The sequence below is a fragment of the Procambarus clarkii genome, chromosome 10 (genome assembly GCF_040958095.1).
Source record: "Procambarus clarkii isolate CNS0578487 chromosome 10, FALCON_Pclarkii_2.0, whole genome shotgun sequence".
Lineage (NCBI taxonomy): Eukaryota > Metazoa > Arthropoda > Malacostraca > Decapoda > Cambaridae > Procambarus > Procambarus clarkii.
This window is the reverse complement of record NC_091159.1, coordinates 42,900,199-42,920,525: the sequence shown is the minus strand read 5'-3', so window position 1 is coordinate 42,920,525 and position 20,327 is coordinate 42,900,199. Positions and strand designations below refer to the sequence as shown.

General features: G+C 47.8%; 1 protein-coding gene across 1 annotated transcript in view; it reads left to right on the top strand.

Annotated features, from left to right (window-relative positions):
* The first annotated feature begins 11,610 nt into the window (after positions 1 to 11,610).
* LOC138363336 (sericin-2-like) overlaps positions 11,611 to 20,327 on the top strand; it is a 46,257-nt gene continuing 37,540 nt past the window's right edge. Inside the window, exons 1-2 of the mRNA XM_069322359.1 lie at positions 11,611 to 11,706; positions 11,872 to 12,060. Coding sequence (XP_069178460.1) covers positions 11,611 to 11,706; positions 11,872 to 12,060 — 285 coding nt within the window. The remainder of the gene's footprint in view (positions 11,707 to 11,871; positions 12,061 to 20,327) is intronic.

Sequence of the window (20,327 nt, the reverse complement as noted above, 5' to 3'; positions counted from 1 at the left end):
GGGACAGTCTGCCTCACCTGGGTAGTTACTGGGACAGTCTGCCTCACCTGGGTAGTTACTGGGACAGTCTGCCTCACCTGGGTAGTTACTGGGACAGTCTGCCTCACCTGGGTAGTTACTGGGACAGTCTGCCTCACCTGGGTAGTTACTGGGACAGTCTGCCTCACCTGGGTAGTTACTGGGACAGTCTGCCTCACCTGGGTAGTTACTGGGACAGTCTGCCTCACCTGGGTGGTTACTGGGACAGTCTGCCTCACCTGGGTGGTTACTGGGACAGTCTACCAGACCTGCCTGACCTGGGTGGTTACTGGCACAGTCTACCAGACCTGCCTGACCTGGGTGCAGGCTGGCCAGAGCTGGACTGTCCTCACTGTAGATGTGTCTAGGGTTAGATCTGTAGGTTAAGGCGAGGCACCACCTACGGACTCGGGACAGGTAGAGGCAACAGTGCAAACTATCATCATCACCCACGATCAGTGAAATGAATATATTAAGAGACACCGGAGGTTGTAGAATAGTTGTAGAATCGGGTGCCATAGGCACAATCAGAGAACACTGCATATGTTCCAGGTACATGGAAGAACGACCAACAAATCAGCAGTGATAAATTCCGGCTATTTAGATACTTGGAACATACCTGGAGACGGTTTAGGGAGTAAGTGTACTCCGAGCCCGGCCTGAGGCCAGGCTTGACCCAGACTAGATGGGGACACCCTTCAAGTCATGATACACTACACTACACGCAAACATATCCCACGGAACATATAAAAAGGATCTAGGAATAATGAAGTTAGAAGACCTAATGTTCAGAAATCATAAAGCAACGTTTGCCGGCGATGGTTAACTAATTACGTTATCCTGAGGTTATCTTGACATGATTTCGGGGCTTTAGTGTCCCCGCGGTCCGGTCCTCGACCAGGCCTCCACCCCCAGGAAGTAGCCCGTGACAGCTGACTAACTCCCAGGTACCTATTTTACTGCTAGGTAACAGGGGCATCAGGGTGAAAGAATCTCTGCCCATTGTTTCTCGCCGGCGCCCGGAATCGAACACGGGACCACAGGATTCCGCGTCCAGTGTTCTGTCCTCTCAGCCGCCGGCTCCCCTTCCCTACGTCATCATAATTTACAATCCTGAGTAATGAAGATCTGGGTATAATAGAGCGCCACCAACTCTTAACACTTTTACGGGCTATTCATGCCCGTGCCATCTCTTGGGTGACTTAATCTTAATCAATCTTAACACTTGTCTAAACTTCCTCGTCGCGTTTGTCTCCCTCTTGGAAGACAAGGTTTACACACACAACGGTACCAGACGCGCCCAGTGATCCAGCCATACAGAATGAAGCGTGTGTGTTTAACTTTACAGTTTAGTCCTATTGTCTCGTGTATGACCCTGTCCTGGGTAGCACGACAGAGGATCGTAAAAAATAATTGAATTACTCCGTTTAGGCAAATTTGTATATAAATTTAGTAAATAAAGATGTTAATAATAAGTGGTATTGTTGGGTCCGGTTCTCTCAGCTGTGACGACCACTGTTGGAAGTTAACAGCTTTGTGAACCTAATCCAGAGCTCAATTGAAGGTCGTTTATACAGCGACAACGACCTCCTTGTTAGTGTGACCGGTGACTGACTTAATATATCACACGCCTGAGACAGCAACACCAAGCTCACGTTACACGGCGCGCGCACACACCCAACACCACACCACACACACCCAACACCACACCACACACACCCAACACTACACCACACACACTCCCAACACCACACCACACCATAAACAACCAGTGAATCTCAATAATACCCGAAACATACAGCCTCGCTCCTGTGCAAGCTAAGTCCACTACGGGCTCACCATAGCCCGTGCTACTTGGAACTTTAGTCTAGAGTAGCTGAACCTAAAAACAACAAGAAGAAACTGTGGGAGGGGCAACAGCAGTGCCCCTCCCACAGTGCTTGGAGCACAGGAGACAAGATGTCCCAAACCAGTTTGGTTAACACACCCTGGTTCAATACTACACCAATAGAAACATTCAGCGGGTCATTCGTGCCTTACAGGGTACCGAATTCGCAGTCCACTGACTGTTCGATTCTCGGCCAAAATAAATGGGTATAATTTATTTCACCTGATGCCTCTATTCATCTAGCAGTAAAATAGGTAACTGGGAGTTAAATGCTGCGGGTTACATCCTGGCGGCGTGTGTGTGAGAAATATATGTAGTAGATCAACCAACCTCCAGGTTGGTCGTCTGGTCAACCAGGCTGTTGGACGCGGCTGCTCGCAGCCTGAAGTATGAATCACAGCCTGGTTAATCAGGTATTCTTCGAAGGTGTTTGTCGAGTTCTCTCTTGAACACCGAGAAGCCGGCCAGTTATGCTCCTTATGTGTAGCAGGAGAGTGTTGAACAGTCTCGGGCCCTTGATGTTGATAAGAGTTCTCCCTGAGCGTACCCTTACCGACCTCGGCTCTGATGCTGGATTAAGAAGACAAAGCTCCATCCTCATCTGTCACAGTTATCAGCGTTGTGTTGAAGGTGCAGCATCCGGCCGGAAGTTTACTGCCCTGCCTAACGCCGAGTCTTCCGCACGAGGTTTAAGATTAACGCACAAGATTCAAGTCCTGTTAAGAGGTTTTGTGTGTCGACGATGGTTTTGCGTAGCGGATTTTATTTATTTATATAAAGTACATAGGCAGTTATGTGGCTACCCTGAACTAAATGGATGGCTGTAGAGTTTATATCACGACTGCTCGAGTAGCTCGCGACATAAATCATGATACAATCTCGCAAGATGCTTTACCATAATGTGCCATGCAGGCTCTTGGCCAGCACTCGCAAGCTGTGCCTGGATTATGAGGATATCCTCGGAAACATAATGAATAAAGTAACTGCAAAGCTCTTGGTACCAAATACCGGCGGGTCTAAGCTCTCCAATAATTAAAGACATTCAATAACCTATTGTTGGGGAGTATGTCCCAAGTGGTGTTGGCGGAGTTTACACGTGGAGTGCTCAATGGTGAGACGCGCCACCTGCCACACGTGGAGTGCTCAATGGTGAGACGCGCCACCTGCCACAGTGGAGTGCTCAATGGTGAGACGCGCCACCTGCCACACGTGGAGTGCTCAATGGTGAGACGCGCCACCTGCCACACGTGGCGCTAGCCCCAACCTCATCCTGACAACTAACAAAGTCTTGTGGTCGACGTGTTGTCCATATATGTGCGTCACACAAACAGAAATATAAATACGTTACACTGATACTTCCCGGCCTTTAGAGTGTGACTTGTCTTTTATGAGAGGATCATGTGAGGAGACGTTGAGAGGTGGGAGCAGGGAGGCCTGCTGAGTGGGCCTAGTGCTCCCCGGCCGCCACCTCCCAATAAGGCAATAACCTCGGCCAATGTTCAGGCCAGCCAGGAGCGCCACACAACTACACCGCCGGTTTACCTCCACCCTATGTCGGTAAACTGGCCAAGCAGCATTATGCTGCCAACACCTGGTTCATCATCCCACGGCTGTCTCAGCCTGTCTAACCTCCCTCGCCCTTAGTGAGGCAGAGTGCTAAAACTGTTGGGAACTCCGGCAGGAGGCATCACTGACGGGAGGGATGTGGCAGCCAGCCAGTCAGCCCGGGACCCGCCCTTCCTACACCTCTCCTGTCACTCTCCACCCGCCTTTTCCCACCATACCTGTCCTCTCATATTCCCCATCGCTCAATCTATTCAGACTCTAGGGGTGTACACACCCCGGTTTCCAGTACACGGGGACAAAGACCAGCGAGTGTATTACATTACCAGATAAGTGCACGCACGCACACACACGGGAGAACACTCGCAAAGCAGACCACACCAACGCCTGGTGTACAGGCTGCACCCACAATAAACAGAATGAAAGTGGAAGATGTTGAAGTTGTTAAAGATTCGCTACCTGGAACAAAAAGTTCCAAGTAACACGGTCTATGGTGAGCCCGTAGAAGTGGAAGATCCGGACAGCAGCTTCATACACAATATCCTTACCCCCTGAAAAATGTAAGAGATATCAATCTGAACGCTGCAGATTTTGAAAGCGAAATTGACAACATGGCCATGCACTCGGTCAAGGGTCCTGAATCCGTGGAATTCAATATTGATAAAGAAATGCAAAGTGACAACAGCATAGGGATTCGGTATAGTGTTTGGAGATAAAGCGTAGACACGGGATATAACCAGAGGCACTTGTATCAGCAGATACAGCCCTTTACACAAGGGAGGGAGCAAAGCATTGTCTAGGAATTATAGACCAGTCGCACTAACGTCCCACATAATGCAAGTTTTTGAGAGTGTGAACAAGAGTCAGTTCTTGAGTTTTATAGACACGAATGACCTCCACAAGCCAGGTCAACATGGATTTAAGAGCGGGAAGATCATGCCTTTCGCAGCTACTCGACCACTATGACAAAATTACTGATGCCTTAGAAGAAAAACAGAATGCAGATGAGGCACGACTTGTGACAGCTTGGTCCAGCAGGCTGTTGCTTGGAGCGGCCCGCAGGCTCAAATATTCACTTAAGTCCTGTTCTGGCACTTCTTAAAGAAAACAGTCGAGTTTTTCTTTCACCTTTGTTCCGGCAATATTCCATGCATTCCTCCTTGCTGGGAGGATATTGAACAGCCGTGGATCTCTGATTTTCAGTGTTCTCTGATTGTACCTATGGCACCTATACTCTTCACTGGCTCTGTTCTGAATTTCCTGCCATATAGTTCACCCTCCACCATGACATACAACACGGCCGCCGTGTTGGTGACCTCTCCTCACTAACAGCTAACGCAGCCACCCTACAGCCCCAGGAGGCTGCCTCATCTCGACCAGGTTTCTATCCCAGGTCCAAATTTCCCCAGAGGCGCTCAAGAATCCAACTCCTGAAATCTCTTTAGGATGGCTCGTTTCTTATCGCTTCTCTCACATGGTGGCTGTTGCTTTCCTCTACAAGAGGATTCAAACTCCTGCGCGCTTCTCCGTGGAAGAGGTCGGGGGTCAACCCCCAGTCCTCCTCTCCGACAATAGGGAATCAAACCCCTCCCGCGCCCCTTTCAGGCAGGGTGTGGGGTCCAAACTAATGCTCATCCTAGACGCTAAGGCAGCGTCTGGGATGCTCTCGGACGTAGGTTCGAACCCTCGTCACGGCCCTTGTGGATTTGTTCCTTTGATGCATCACGCTATTGTGATTTTGTGTGCAATGCTCTCCTCTAAAGCGGAAGTGGGTGGGGGGGCTAACCCCCACCCCTTATCTTGTCCCGGGAGGGGAGGTGGGGGGGGAGGGGAGGTGGGGGGGGAGGGGAGGTGGGGGGGGAGGGGGGGGGGAGGGGAGGTGGGGGGGGGCGATAGTGAAGAGCGAGAAGCGAGAGAGAGGTGGGGGTGGGGGGGGGAGAATCCCTTCCCCTCTTCTCTCACGGGATGGACGAGGGGAAGGGATTCATTATATTTCTCAAGACTATTAGTATGCGTAGAGCAAGGTTACCAGGGTCCTTGAGGCACGTCACTCATCACATCCATCATGCACGGATGTGGTACATCACCTTCCTTCTCTAACCCCAAGTTTAACGTAAACTTAAGAGCAGGATACCTTCTCTGAACCCATCTTGTCCACTGGTGTACAAGTCGTCCCTTAAGGACTTACCGCCCCTGGTCGTGGGGCGGTATAGTTGGCACTGTTTTCTCTGGCACCCACAATCTCAAGCTAACTGGACGGTAGTTTTAAGTGCCAATTTCCCCCGCCGCCATTATTGAATACTGACGAACAATGAGTAGTTCCCAGTCATTGGGTTCCTCGCCGCCTTCGTGACTAGTCAAATGTTACCATCAAGACCGGCTGATCTGATTAGCTGTTTTGATTTGCATTCAGTTTGCATAAATACTTTGCCGTTTCGAGGCAGTTCATACGATAAATATTTAATGTTATTTTCTGACCCTGCAAAACTTTTTCCTGACTGGCAATATAATTTTGTTTAGGTTCTTGGTTGTGAAGACAGAGGTGACGGCCGCCATGTTGAGTAGTGCTCTTGTAGTGTCTGTGAACCCCCACACTGTGTATGGCTTGTATTGTCTGTGAACCCCCACACTGTGTGTATCTTGTATTGTCTGTGAACCCCCACACTGTGTGTATGGCTTGTATTGTCTGTGAACCCCCACACTGTGTGTATCTTGTATTGTCTGTGAACCCCCACACTGTGTGTATCTTGTATTGTCTGTGAACCCCCACACTGTGTGTATCTTGTATTGTCTGTGAACCCCCACACTGTGTGTATCTTGTATTGTCTGTGAACCCCCACACTGTGTGTATCTTGTATTGTCTGTGAACCCCCACACTGTGTATCTTGTATTGTCTGTGAACCCCCACACTGTGTGTATGGCTTGTATTGTCTGTGAACCCCCACACTGTGTGTATGGCTTGTATTGTCTGTGAACCCCCACACTGTGTGTATGGCTTGTATTGTCTGTGAACCCCCACACTGTGTATATCTTGTATTGTCTGTTAACCCCTCCCCCAGTGTGTATGGCTTGTATTGTCTGTGACACCCCCACACTGTGTGTATGGCTTGTATTGTCTGTGACACCCCCACACTGTGTGTATGGCTTGTATTGTCTGTGACACCCCCACACTGTGTGTATGGCTTGTATTGTCTGTGACACCCCCACAGTGTGTGTATGGCTGCCACCCTCCCCCCCGACCTTCCCCAGCTTGTGTGGTGGAGCGCTGCACCCCAGGCTTCCAGTTGAGAGCTCCAGCACAAAAGTGAGTTTAAAGTTGTAGTCATGAAACACATGAGGAATTTACACCCACGCTGCCACTACACCCAAAACACAGCCTCGCCACACCATGCCACGCCCATAACCACACCCACGCTGCCTCGCCACACCATGCCACGCCCACGCTGCCGCCACACCATGCCACGCCCATAACCACGCCCTCGCTGCCACTACACCCAAAACACAGCCTCGCCACGCCCATAACCACACCCATGCTGTCTCGCCACACCATGCCACGCCCATAGCCACACCCACACTGCCGCCACACCATGCCACGCCCATAACCACACCCACAAGAGTACTCTCACAGCCTCCCGTTATGACCGCAGGGATACCTGAAGATAACGGTCACCACAATCTTCGGAGGCGAGACATGTGGAGGGAGAGGCAGCTGCGAGGACCGTGGAGAGCGAGGACCCTAGAGAGGACTGGTGGTGGTGGTGGTGAGAGGGAGATACAGTGTAGTGGAAGAAATCCCAGTGTGGGATGGTGAAGATAGAGGGAGTGCATTGGCTAGAGAAGTGATGGTCATAAGAGTTTTTTTTTCCGGGAGAGGAGGGAGGGGGGGGGAGGGAGCGTCAAGCCATTATGACTATATAGCTCTTGGAAAAGGGAGGAGGTGGGTTAGGAAGTAAAGCGGGTGGAGAGGCACAAGGAAAAGTTTGAAAATGGGAAATATAGTTTATGAGAGCGATAGTGTGTGTGTGTGTGTGTGTGTGTGTGTGTGTGTGTGTGTGTGTGTGTGTGTGTGTGTGTGTGTGTGTGTGTGTGTGTGTGTGTGTGTGTTTGTTTTAAGCTAAGTTAATCTTGCTCGCTCTGTCAGGGAGCTGTGAGGTTTCTCACATGTATCTCAGCATATGTATGTATGTATGTATGTATGTATGTATGTATGTATGTATGTATGTATGTATGTATGTATGTATGTATGTATGTATGTCTATAGATGAATACTGTGTAGCATTCACATATACACACTACGATACTTTCACACGCTTTGATGGTGTTTAAGGTTCTTGAAATAATCAATAATGATAGTATTTATTTAGTTTTAAGACGGGGGAGGTGATTCTGATCAGTATTTCAGATCTAAGACCATGAGTAGATCGAGGCTCTGGGACCCACCTGTCCTCCTACAAAGAAGGTCGCTTTTCGCTCGTGTGTGTTTAAAGCCAAAAACTTTCATGCTAGAAAATGGAAGCGGCTCCCGAAAGTGACGTACTGTCCCGTTTTCTGCCTGGGGTCCTCGGGTAGGTTAGGAAAGGACACTTTAAATTGACTTTTTTCTTGACGTTGGGAAACCTTAGGAGGACGGGCTGCTTGGACCACCAGCTGGAGGACTGGACGTACCATCTTGGGCCACAGCTGGCCCAAGAGAGAGCCTAATCAACTGTAGCAAGGACAAGTAGGTGAGTACAGTCCAGTTTGTGTACACACACAGGAGACGCTGACAAAGCTACATAGCTTTATTGTCACCAACCATCATTATATGATGCTCTACATCATATGATGAGCACACACCACCACCCTCACCCTGCCACCCGCTGCACACCTCAACTCCACACTCGCCACTTTCTATGCCACCAGCTACATGAAACAACCAGTTTCTTTCTAAATTCCCGAAGGAAAGTAATATATACATAGCCTGTGTATACTTTCACCACGGGTACCCGTGGTGCCTCTAGGGGTGCCCGTGGTGCCTCTAGGGGTGCCCGTGGTGCCTCTAGGGGTGCCCGTGGTGCCTCTAGGGGTGCCCGTGGTGCCTCTAGGGGTGCCCGTGGTGCCTCTAGGGGTGCCCGTGGTGCCTCTAGGGGTGCCCGTGGTGCCCCCAGGGTATAGTAGCCCAGCACACTATAACTCCCTCAACATTCCTGTAAATTGTCAATTGATGCCAAGATTGTAATTAGCCTTATCGCTTGACCTTGACGAAGACTGCCACAACTGGTTACAACACTCATAATTATACAACACTGGCGGTAAGCAGGTCCTGCCCTCCACATGTTGAAGTATTACTAGTATTAATTACTAGACAAATTGTTAATTAAAAAATGTTTTCCAGGACGAGTGTGACCTTGTACAGGGAACCGGAGTGTCTCCAAGCTTGAGGCGAGGATCACAGCCTGGCGAGGAGCGCACCGTTGTCATCCACGTTTACGTTGCAATCCGCAAGGTCTCCAGCGAGTATTTTGTTAATACTTGCACATTCCAAGCTCGGTGGCCGAGACTTGAACCACCGCTCGCGCCATGCAAAGCAGAGTGTTGTACCACTGGACTACCACACCACACACTTTGGGAGGGAGGGAATTAGCAGGGGGAAAGTGCCAAGCCATTACGACTATATAGCACTGGGGAGGGATCAGGATAAGGATTTGGGATGGGACGGGGGGAAGGAATGGTGCAAAACCCCTTGGACGGTCGGGGACTGAACGCCGACCTTGGGGACACTATTTTTCAACAAATTCGACCCCCCTTACCCGGGTGCATGCAGGATTCATTGTTTACTATTTCACTGCCTACACCTGGACATCCTGATCTTGTTTTTCTCCCCGCTACACAGATGTTGGCTGCCCTCAGGCCGTCAGCCATGGTCACAACCACGGGTAAAACACGACTGCTTCCATCCAGCCGCCCCTACTGCCCCAGGACTAACAACCACAACACACCTCCCACAGCACAACCCAATATTCCTCACCAGTTAACATTTTTCTGTTAAGAGCAGAGATCCTCTGACCGCAGGTGTAATACTCTCAGAGACTAGATGTGAGACACAGCTTCCAAATGAAGTGGGAGGGGGAAAGGGGGTGGCGGCGGCGGTAGCGGGAAAAGGGGTGGCGGCGGCGGTAGCGGGAAAGGGGGTGGCGGCGGTAGTGGGAAAAGGGGTGGCGGCGGTAGCGGGGATAGTTCAAGCGGGGACAGAACATGTCGCCACTGTGAATCATGTCGGGAGAGTAGCGGGAAATCTCGATACGAAATGTGCTGGATAATCCTCATTATTACGGCCGACATTAAGTAACAGTAGTGTTCACTACTTTATTACAGGTAAACGTTGTTGTTGTTGGCGTGTTCACACTTAAACACTTGCCTACATATAACAAAGATACATTTGGGATTTAAACAGATGAATGTCTAACGTCCAAGTCAACACTGAAGTACAAAATATATAATATTTGCAGACACAGACCAAATGTGGCGACTTAAGAGGTGAGGTAAGGAATGTACACACTACCTGCAGGACGGGGAGCAGCTCCTCACACACCAGCCTCCTCCTCCTCCTCTAGTTCTTCTCACAAGGCACAAAACTCTGGCCTTGTCTCCATAGTGTCACTCACACACAACTCTTTACAAGAGAATCGTGTCACTTTTATGAGTAACAAAGTGTTCACAAGTGTTGTGCGGATAATACAACTCCTGCAAGAGGCAGGGGCCGCTGGTCACAAGAGCAGCAGGTAACTCACACAACCTCCCACTCGAACGTCTAGCAGCAGACTAGCAGGCAACCACACTACACGAGATCAACTGCCTGGCAACACCCAGCAGCGGGGACAACCACCATGAACTCCAAAACGGCCTCTAACGCCGCCTCTGATTGGTTGAATCCCTTTACGAACAAGATGTTGACAGAATTAGAGAACATTCATACATTTCCCCCTTAACAGTGCTATTGCCCTTACGAAGATCATATACACGGAGGCCATTAAGAGAGCTGTCAATAAAGATATTTATAACAAAAGTGAGTGAGTGTGAAGATGGGATAGAGAAGAGAGCGAAGGGCAGCGTTGGGGAGGTGGCAGTAGCGGAGTGGTGAGGAGGGCAGTGATTGGCTGCTGAGGGTGAGAGGGGGTGGGTAGTGAAAGTGGTCATCCCCCAGCTGAAGAGCACGGACCCAGCAGCGCCTCGCGCACAAAGACCGCCCCACAATGCACCGAGTGTGCTGATGCACACTCACGCAGCACCCACACCTGCCCTCCGCCACTGTCCCGGCCATGACCACCACACACATCCGGGCCCACCTTGTTCCTCAAATACACGCAAAACCTGGACCTTGAAAGACACCCAAGGCAAGGGTCAACACTATGGCAGTGTGACTCTGGTACAGGCCACAGACGGCTCCCCGAGCACTGTGGCTGTGTTCCCTAGAGTGAGAGCGCACCATCACTTTCCCGGAGAGAGAGGAAAGTTTTGATGACCGGCAACGAGTGTCGTCAAAGTGAGAAGTGTGGCCGACCACTGCACTATTATTATTATTATTATTATTATTATTATTATTATTATTATTATTATTATTGTTGTAAGGATATTTCAGCGCGGGCCCTAGTCTCTGGCTGGCCAACTAAGTGTTAATCATTCCTCGTTTCTGTTTTACTTAGGCGCAGTATGAGTATTTATGACTCGTTTGTTCGCTTTAGTAAGATTTTGCCCCCGTGTGTTTACAACTTCTGCTCTGTTGAATCTTAGTTGAAACTGTATTGGGTTTGTAACTGTGCTCTGTGTTGGATAATGTTCCTTTGGTGTGTCGGGCATTTCTCCACAGTGCTTGATGGATGATACCTGGTTGATGGGGTTCTGGGAGTAGTTCTACTCCTCAAGCCCGGCCCGAGGCCAAGCTTGACTTGTGAGAGTTTGGTCCACCAGGGTGTTGCTTCCAGCGGCCCGCAGGCCCACATATCCACCACAGCCTGGTTGGTCCGGCACTCCTAAGCACCGCACCACACAACACATTTACAGTATACAAGCTGAAAACAACATAACACAGACCATATACGCTGACGGATCACTCAATACAACTACAGGGAGGGCAGGAAGTGCTGTTATTGCTCATCAGCCCGATGGCAGCACAATTCAAAGGAATATACGAATCAGTAACTGGGCAAGTTGACTTGGTAGCAATACTGGTAGCACTAGAAATTATTGACAACACTGAAGTAGACAGCTTTATTATTTCAGACTCCCTTTCCTCACTACTAGCAATAAACAGTTTGCAATCAAATCAAGGTGCTTGTCTCAGAAGCCAGACATAGATATATAAGCATACTTAGCAAGAGGGTAAATGTAAAAATGTTGTGATTCCTTCTCACATTGGCCTGCAGGAACATGATAAAGTTGACGCCCTTGCTAAGGCTGCAGTAAATAAAGACAGCATTGAACGAAATCTTGAGTTATCAAATAGGTCCCTTAAAAGTGTCATCAGACGAGAACTCCTGGATGGATTTGAAGAAAGTATAACAGCGCAAACTGGAATCAGCAGGTCCATTGTTCATCACAATGAAATGTGTGAAGTAAAACATGTGTATGGGGGCAAGTAACAAAGTCAGTAGACTAACAATGTTGTCAAAGCTCGAATAAGACACGTATCTGTGGTAGTTCGGCTTGTATAGGGATCTAAATAAAGTGTAAAATGTGTGAACCAAGACAGGGACACACTAACACTATATCTTGGATTGTAGTAAAATTGAGCTATTTAGAGATAAATCTAAGCTCAGGCTGTATGATATGGCAACCTATCTTATTACCAAGGATAAAATACCTGAAATCCTTGCGCTGTATCCATATTTCGCTCCCAGTAGATAAATGACATACGAGATTAAGAAACTCAGTATTGTGAAGACTAATAATAAACAGCAGCTCCCCTATGACTCTATTGATCAAACAATTATGTATTAGCGATAAGACCTACCATTAATGTATGACGACTTACTGTAAATATATAGCTCTTGAAATAGAACATTCTCTGTAACTAGCTAACATATAACTATAAGGTGTGAAGGATAGATGAAATTGTTTATGTGATAATCTAAGATGAGGTCTGATAAAGACCTTTTGCGCCCTCTGTAATGCTTTTGCGCTACCGCTCACAGGATGAGTATGGGGTGCGGCGGCGGCGACAATCAAAATCAAATCCTTGAAGAAAATTATCTAGTTTTCTCTTGAAGATGTCCAGAGTTGATCCTCAACAGTGAAGGGCAGGACAGGGGGACAGCCATGGTGACGGGCCCTACCAGAACAGCTGCGGGGACCCAGAAATACTGAGACAGTATAATAAAAAGTAGTGAGTGGCGAGAGACGAGAACACACGAGATGCACTGAGAAGACAAAGATGGCAGACGACCCTCTTGCAAGCGATGGAGTAACGCACAATGTAGGTACTAACATGAACACCACTCTATATACCGGCTTAGCCTCATAATACCAAGCGCTTGACAGTGGTGGTAACAACCACCACTGTCACTGAATAGTGGCAACAATCTGGAGGACTACGGCAGCATGGTTACAAGGTGGAGGACTCAAGGGATAGGGCGGAGATCTTCCTGAAGATCTAGTAAAAAGACCCAATGAAGCAGCACAAGGGAAAATGAGTGGGAGCTGTGTGGAGCCACTCAGGAGGTAAACCACTGGCAGCCTTGATGCGAGGAGTGCAGCCTTGATGCGAGGAGGGCATGTACTAACAGTTCACATGGGCTGTGGAGCATTCCCAGATGAAACACACCGGAAGGAACAACACTGACACACCTGTGTGGATAAATCTACTCAAAATGACAAGAGAATTGCCTCATGTACATAGACTGGCATTTACACTCATGAAAATCCTAGTGTCATCTGCAAACGATGATACAGTACTGTAGTTAGTATCCTTATCTATTCCTGATATTAGGATGAGAAAAAAGTACCGGAGCAAGTACGGTACCTTGGGAGACTGAGCTTTACACAGTAGATGATCAGGATTGTACCGTGTTGACTATTACACACTGCGTTCTGTTCGTTAGGAAGTTGAAGATCCATCTCCCTACTTTACCAGTAATTCCTTTTTGCACACATTTTGTGCGCAATAACACCATGGTCACATTTGTCGAAAGCTTGTGCAAAGTCTGCGTATATTACACCTGCGTTTTGCTCGTCTTCCATGGCACCTTCGGCCATGTCATAGTGATCTAGCAACTGTGAGAGACAGGAGCGCCCTGGTCTGAACCAGTGTTGTCCAGGGTTATGTACATGTTGTGATTCCATGTGAGTTATAATCTTACTTCTTAACATTTTCAAAATTTTGTATGATGTGTAAAGTTAGGAGCTATACTTTGCGATGACCGTACTTTGCGATGATTTCGGGGCTTAGCATCCCCGCGGCCCGGTCCTCGACCAGGCTATTAGTCTGTAATTTTTGTCTCTGCTTTAATACATCCTTTGTGAAGTGCCGCGATCTCCGCTGTTTTAAGTATATCAGGGATGACACCAGAGTCTCGGCTCCGTCTCCAAAAAATGATTAGGGCCTGTGATAGTCACCTAAACTAGACCGTGATGTAACTTACACTTCACATACAGAAGGCGAATGAGTACAGACAGGGCCACAGGACGGTAGATGGTCCACAGGTAAGAATCCACGTGATTGCGTCGTGATAGCCACTTAGTAACTACGTGGGTCACATTACATAAGAAGAGCCTTACCGTTTACAAGGAGCGAGCAGAGGGAGAGGTGGGTCAACCCACCACTTACCTTGGGCCTCACGCTAGCCTTCTCCTATTCTTATTAAAACTATAACCATTAACAATGAAGATAAAAAGTACTCGTGAATCCCAGGGTGTGAAGTTAGTACAAAATATATCACAAAATATATTACATATACAATAGATCTGTATATCTGGCTGCCAACAGTTGAACAAATCTATGTAAATATAACACTCACGTTAACACTCGAGTCCAGCAGGTATGATGCTTACCTGGAAACAAAAGATGTCATTAGTATCATTAATTGTTTACACATTAGAATCAAACAAAACCTGTCTTGTTTGGTTAATGAAAAACTAAAAACTAACAAAATTAAAAAACAAAACGAAAACAAAAAACTATAAACTAAAGACCTTTAATTAGTATGTGATGACTTTTTTGAGATATATACAAGAGTTGTTACATTCTTGTACAGCCACTAGTACGCGTAGCGTTTCGGGCAAGTCCTTGGAATACGATCCCCGCCGCGAAGAATCGTTGTTACAACAAAGTACTCATTTTACTGTTGAGTTAAATAGGGGCTACAGTTAAGGATTAGCGCCCAGTAAATCCTCCCCGGCCAGGATACGAACCCATGACAAAGTGCTCGCGGAACGCCAGGCGAGTGTCTTACCACTACACCACGGAGACTGCGGAGACTTAATTGAATATGTTAGGTGGCCCCAGACTGTTGTGTCTCCGGACATGAGAGAACCGGCGAGGAGTACAGGTGCCACAGGCACAATCACATAGAACTCTGAACATCAGAGGTTCATCACCGGTGTTCAATACCCTCCCAGCAAGCATTAGAAATGTTGCAAGAACAACAGTGGATGTCTAAGTGTATCTTGAAGATAAGTTCTTGCAAGAAGTGTCGGACCAACCGGGCTGTAGTGGGGATATGTGGGGGGGAGGGGGCCTGCGGGCCGCTCCAAGTAACAGCCTGTTGTTGCCAGGACCAAGTTATCACTGGTCGAGCCTGGTCACAGGTCAGGATCGGGGAGTAGAACAACTCCCAGAACCCTCTCTCCAGGTATACTCCACGACATGAACACTGCGTAATGATTACAGGGACTCCAATAATTACAATCCTGTAACGAGTTCAACAATAAGCAGAAACAAAGTGATGAGTACACGGAAAATAATGAGAATGGGCAGTATAATTTACCTAGACTGGTATAATTAGCCATGGCTGCAGTACGGGCGCTGGGTGGAGCCAGTTAGCGACGTGTATTGTTTGCGTTTACAACAATATTTATTGTTGTTATCGCAACAATATTTATTGTTGTTACAACAATATTTATTGTTAGTGGTGCTGTCGTTCCCACTGTCGCTTCTGGTCACCACCGGCAACATCAGGGTTACCACCTGCGACATCAGGGTTACCTCCCGGCTGTACATAACTTTAGCACACTCACAACACCCCAACATCTGGCGTCCCAGATGTCTTCACCAGCCTGCTTACAACTCACTCACACTTCAGCTGCCCCATACTTTGGAGAGAGAAAAGTATCAAATTCACTGCTACACATTTGGGTCACATCATGTGGGACGGACAGACAGACATGTAAGGTGGTTAACACTGCGATTATCACCTTATGTGGCCGAATGCTCAATAACTCACCACGTGCTGTATCAGCGCTCTAACCCTGTATGTGGAAGGCATAATAAAATGTTATATATATACTGCCTAGCACTAATGAATGGCCACGTCTGTGATGGAAACAATCCTGAGCACGACTCCTGCCCCGCCTTAAACAAGAGTTATTTCACACAAACTGTAAAACATTCTTTTCCATAACTCTACCTCCGAGTCTTTCAGACGATGTCAAACTTTTCTTTAACTCTATTTTTGCTCCATCCGTCTTACTGAGAACGAGTCTCTCTCTCTCTCTCTCTTTGACTCTGTATATCTCTCGGTTGGTGCTCACTTTCTCAGGTTCGAGCCCGAGCCATAGACATATCACTGAAGGTGAAGGTCTTTACTGTTTACTTTACCGTTACTGCAGTCTTTCCCATTACGCAGGTGTGTAGTGTCTGGGCTTCGATACCAAGCTCTACAAGATGACGTCAATGACGGCCTCTTCCTAGTACATTGCCCACCACAAACTCCCCGAGGTGTGACACTGTTAAAACTACGTCAAAGGTAATACTTTTTTGTAAGGACTTGTCAGGCGGGAGGGAGGAGCAGCGGGGTTGGGTGAGAGCGCATGCTGAAGCCCCCCAGACACGAGGTCCTCCCTTATTGTAGCATCATTGGCGTTAAATCCCTCCAAGAGAGAGGACCAGTGTTATTAGAAAATGATTTCAGATGAGTCTTTCTGTAAAATTAGGGAGGGAGTTGGATTTTCCATCAATGTTGTGGACGGAACTGGATACAAATCACCGCCCAAACATAAATCCACCAAAATATAAATAGAAGTCAAACTTCAAATATTCATATTTCATGGACGACAAAAAAACATTGTAAGACTAAAACACACAGGCTAATGCCTGATCTAACACCAAGTTTCAAGCATTAAGAGAAGACCAAAGTCAATAGAATGTGGACAACTGTACATTCTCCATCCCCTCTCTGACTCGTCTCCCCAGTACAATGCCTCAAACAATACCATAAATGCTCAGGAATTCTCCAGTATACAGTATCGCTCGCCAGTGCAGTGTGGTCAAGATGGCACCAAACCCCAAGGTACAAATCAACGTCATGCTGGATCTTCACATCCCTTCTATCATCATGCCATAAAGAGGTTTATCCAGCCGGTAAAATTGTCCCCGGGCCAGGTATAGAGCTCCCCAGATCCCGTCAGGCTTTAGTGCCACCCTTCCCAAGACAAGGTTGCTTGCCCCCACCTCCACGGTAGCAGCAACAGTTGGTGAGCTGGACACTATAGGATAGGGTTCAACACTCTCCTCTTCTACACTAAGCGCTCTTCCACCTGCTCAATCCTCGTGAAAGGCTATGTAAATATTTTCTTATCATTTTATAAACTCTGGGCATTATGTACCAACAGACCATTACAAGCAAGACCACACAAATCCTCGTTAAGTGGTGAACGCTGACGCTCTACACATACCAAGTCTGGGCTTTAATAACAGCCTGCGGGCGTAAGGCTGGGGTGGTTGACGAGGTGTGGGGTGGTGGTTGACGAGGTGTGGGGTGATGGTTGACGAGGTGTGGGGTGGTGGTTGACGAGGTGTGGGGTGATGGTTGACGAGGTGTGGGGTGGTGGTTGACGAGGTGTGGGGTGGTGGTTGAAGTGTGGATGGTTGAGAAAGTGTGGGTGGTTGAGCAGGTTGTAATAAATAACACAGTTTACATTCCTACGTGCGCTGCACCTAATGTCAATACGATTACAGATTAAACCTCTTTAAGAACCACAACAGTGGCAAGTTTCAAATCAATACGATGAGGAATGGTATTTCTTTACGAACACCAACACTTACGAACACCAACACTTACGAACACCAACACTTACCCCTGGAAACACAAACCGAAACTGTCTCTACTTTCCGCTTGTAACAACTTGAAATAAAGTTGCTACATCTTGGCTTAACGTGTTTATGACGTATTACAACGTTGTTACAACTTGCTATATTGGTTGTTATAACTGGTTAGGAGGTGTTAAAACTTGCTCGAACGTTGCACCAACGTCGTAGTTTCGGTGTGTGTTTGGTGGGTACGAACACCAACACTTCTCCTTTCCGCAGAAGTTGCATGTGGGCGGTGCGGAGACCTTGGTGGGCGTGTGGGCGTGCAGCATCACGGTTAAGTGCACACAACCCTTGCCATATGGGGGGGCATGCACTACGGAAGCGGGGAACCACGCCGAGCTGTGGGTTGTAATACGGAAGCAACCTCTGCCGTAGTGGTCTACGTGCCAATACAACAACTAGTCAGCACAGGAAGCAGGAATACCCCGCGGTTGGACACTTGGAATTAAGCAAATTCTCTTAAAAAGAAGATGGCTTGTAGACAAGTACTTTAAAACCTGTTAAAATCAAAACTAAGTTACACGAGGAGTGTGTTTGGAGTCATTTTGATCCAGGGGAAATCCCTGCATCTGTTAATGTGAAATGCTGAGGCTGTGCACGTATTGATAACTTCAAGATATACTTTGTTAGTTATCTTGCAAGATTTATGTACCGTTTCCATTTACTACTTGAAATTAGGTCTGATTTGTTATTGTTTATAATGTGTTGTCCAATGTCATTGAATTGGCAACAATTAGTTGGTAATTTATTCCACTTAGTACTACTAATTTTATTACGCGTAATCAGACATGGAAGAAAGAAAACACACACACACACACACACACACACACACACACACACACACGTAAGCATTATTTCATTACTCCCGACACAAGTACAACTAGAAATATATACCTAAATAAGAAAATCGACATAAATGATGATATGGAATTTCTTCTCAGACAGTTGTGAGCGTCGGGAAGTGGAGGATGAGGCAGGCGCTAAGAGCACACTACTTAGCCAGGAACCGGGTCGTCGTGTGCTCACGGCGAGCGTGCTAAGGTGACGCAGAAGGAAATATTGGAGAGCCTTCAACTCCCTTCACAGCGCAACTTAAGCCTTGAGGCTCCACCTCCGCCTCTCAACAACAACTTGCAATACAGGCCCCCTGGCAGAGCTGTGCCTTCCTCGTGTACTTATCTAACAATATCTTACCCATGCAATACCATTCCATACCACCCTACCCATACAATACCCCCTCCCGCCTACTAACGACCGCAGTTATATTACAAGGCAGGCAAGTGCCTTGTTCCATTCATAACTGTGTACAACATTCCGCTCCCCACAGAACTCCCGTGATGGGTTTCCACAAGTAAATCCGGTTCTGACGCCTCCATCTATCTTCTCCGTCACAGCGTACGGACAGAAGGCACCATTACTAATACAATGGACAACCAATTCATATCACGAAGACGCACTTTTCTTGAGTCCAGTGTTCAAGAGAAATATGTTGGTGGTGGTGTCCGAGGACACCAGAGTGGCGTTGTACTCGAGCAGTGCCCCTCCCCCACCACCACTAGGAGTGCCTCAGGCGGACACCTGCCCGAGTGCTCTTACTCAAGCCTCGTCCATTATGCAACGACCTCTCAGCTGCGTCCTGTCACCCTAGTTATCAAACTACACGCCTGAACTTAAACCACTAGCCCAGATAACATCCCTGGCCACCGGGGATCGAACCCGGAACGCCAGGATTACGAATCCGAAGCGCTGTCCACCCAAAGTTTTTCTCCTGGTCAAGGTACTATAAACAAAGCTATCTGCTATTGTTGACGTCATATGAGGCAGCTACTGAAGAACACGTCACGCATCTGCCCCTGCAGCGTGACCATCATGGCGTGAGCTGATTATTTCACTTGCCTGTCATTGTCTAACCTCTCTAGGCTGGAGACCAGTTCTTGCTGCTCTTTGCTGCAGCCCGGCCACTTCTTCCTGGCTACACACACACAAGGTGTGGCGCCCTCCAGCGCCTACCACTTGAACCCTCACGTGCTGCTCTACCACCTGAACTATCCACACCCACACCCCACTATTATTTTAACTCTTCTTCCCTTCCTACGCCACCCTGCCTCCACGTTCCGTTCCGCCAGAAGAGATGCTTGGCCAAGGAAACAGATAGGAATCAGACGGCCTTAATTACTCTGCTCTCCCGCCCCTTTTAATGCTTACACAGTACACTAAACCATCGAGGCTGGAGCCTTAAGGCACACCACCACTACAGAGGGCCGTGCACTACCAGTATTTACCGGAGGACCACTACCACACTAGTGGCCTCGATGAGGACAAAGCCGGCTGCTCGTCAAAGGTCGCCCAATTTGTTCTGGTGATTTTTTCATGCTGGATTTTAAAGTTCAGCAGATTTTAGGCATTTATGGTTTGGGTGGGTAAGTTGTTCCATGGGTTTATAACCCGTGGGTGAAAAATCATCTTCTGTTTTCAGTCCTACACTGTGGCTTGTTGAGCTTCAAACTGTTTCTCATTGTCTGACCTTTTGAACGTTGTCTGACAATGTTGCTCATTGTCTGACCTTTTGAAGAA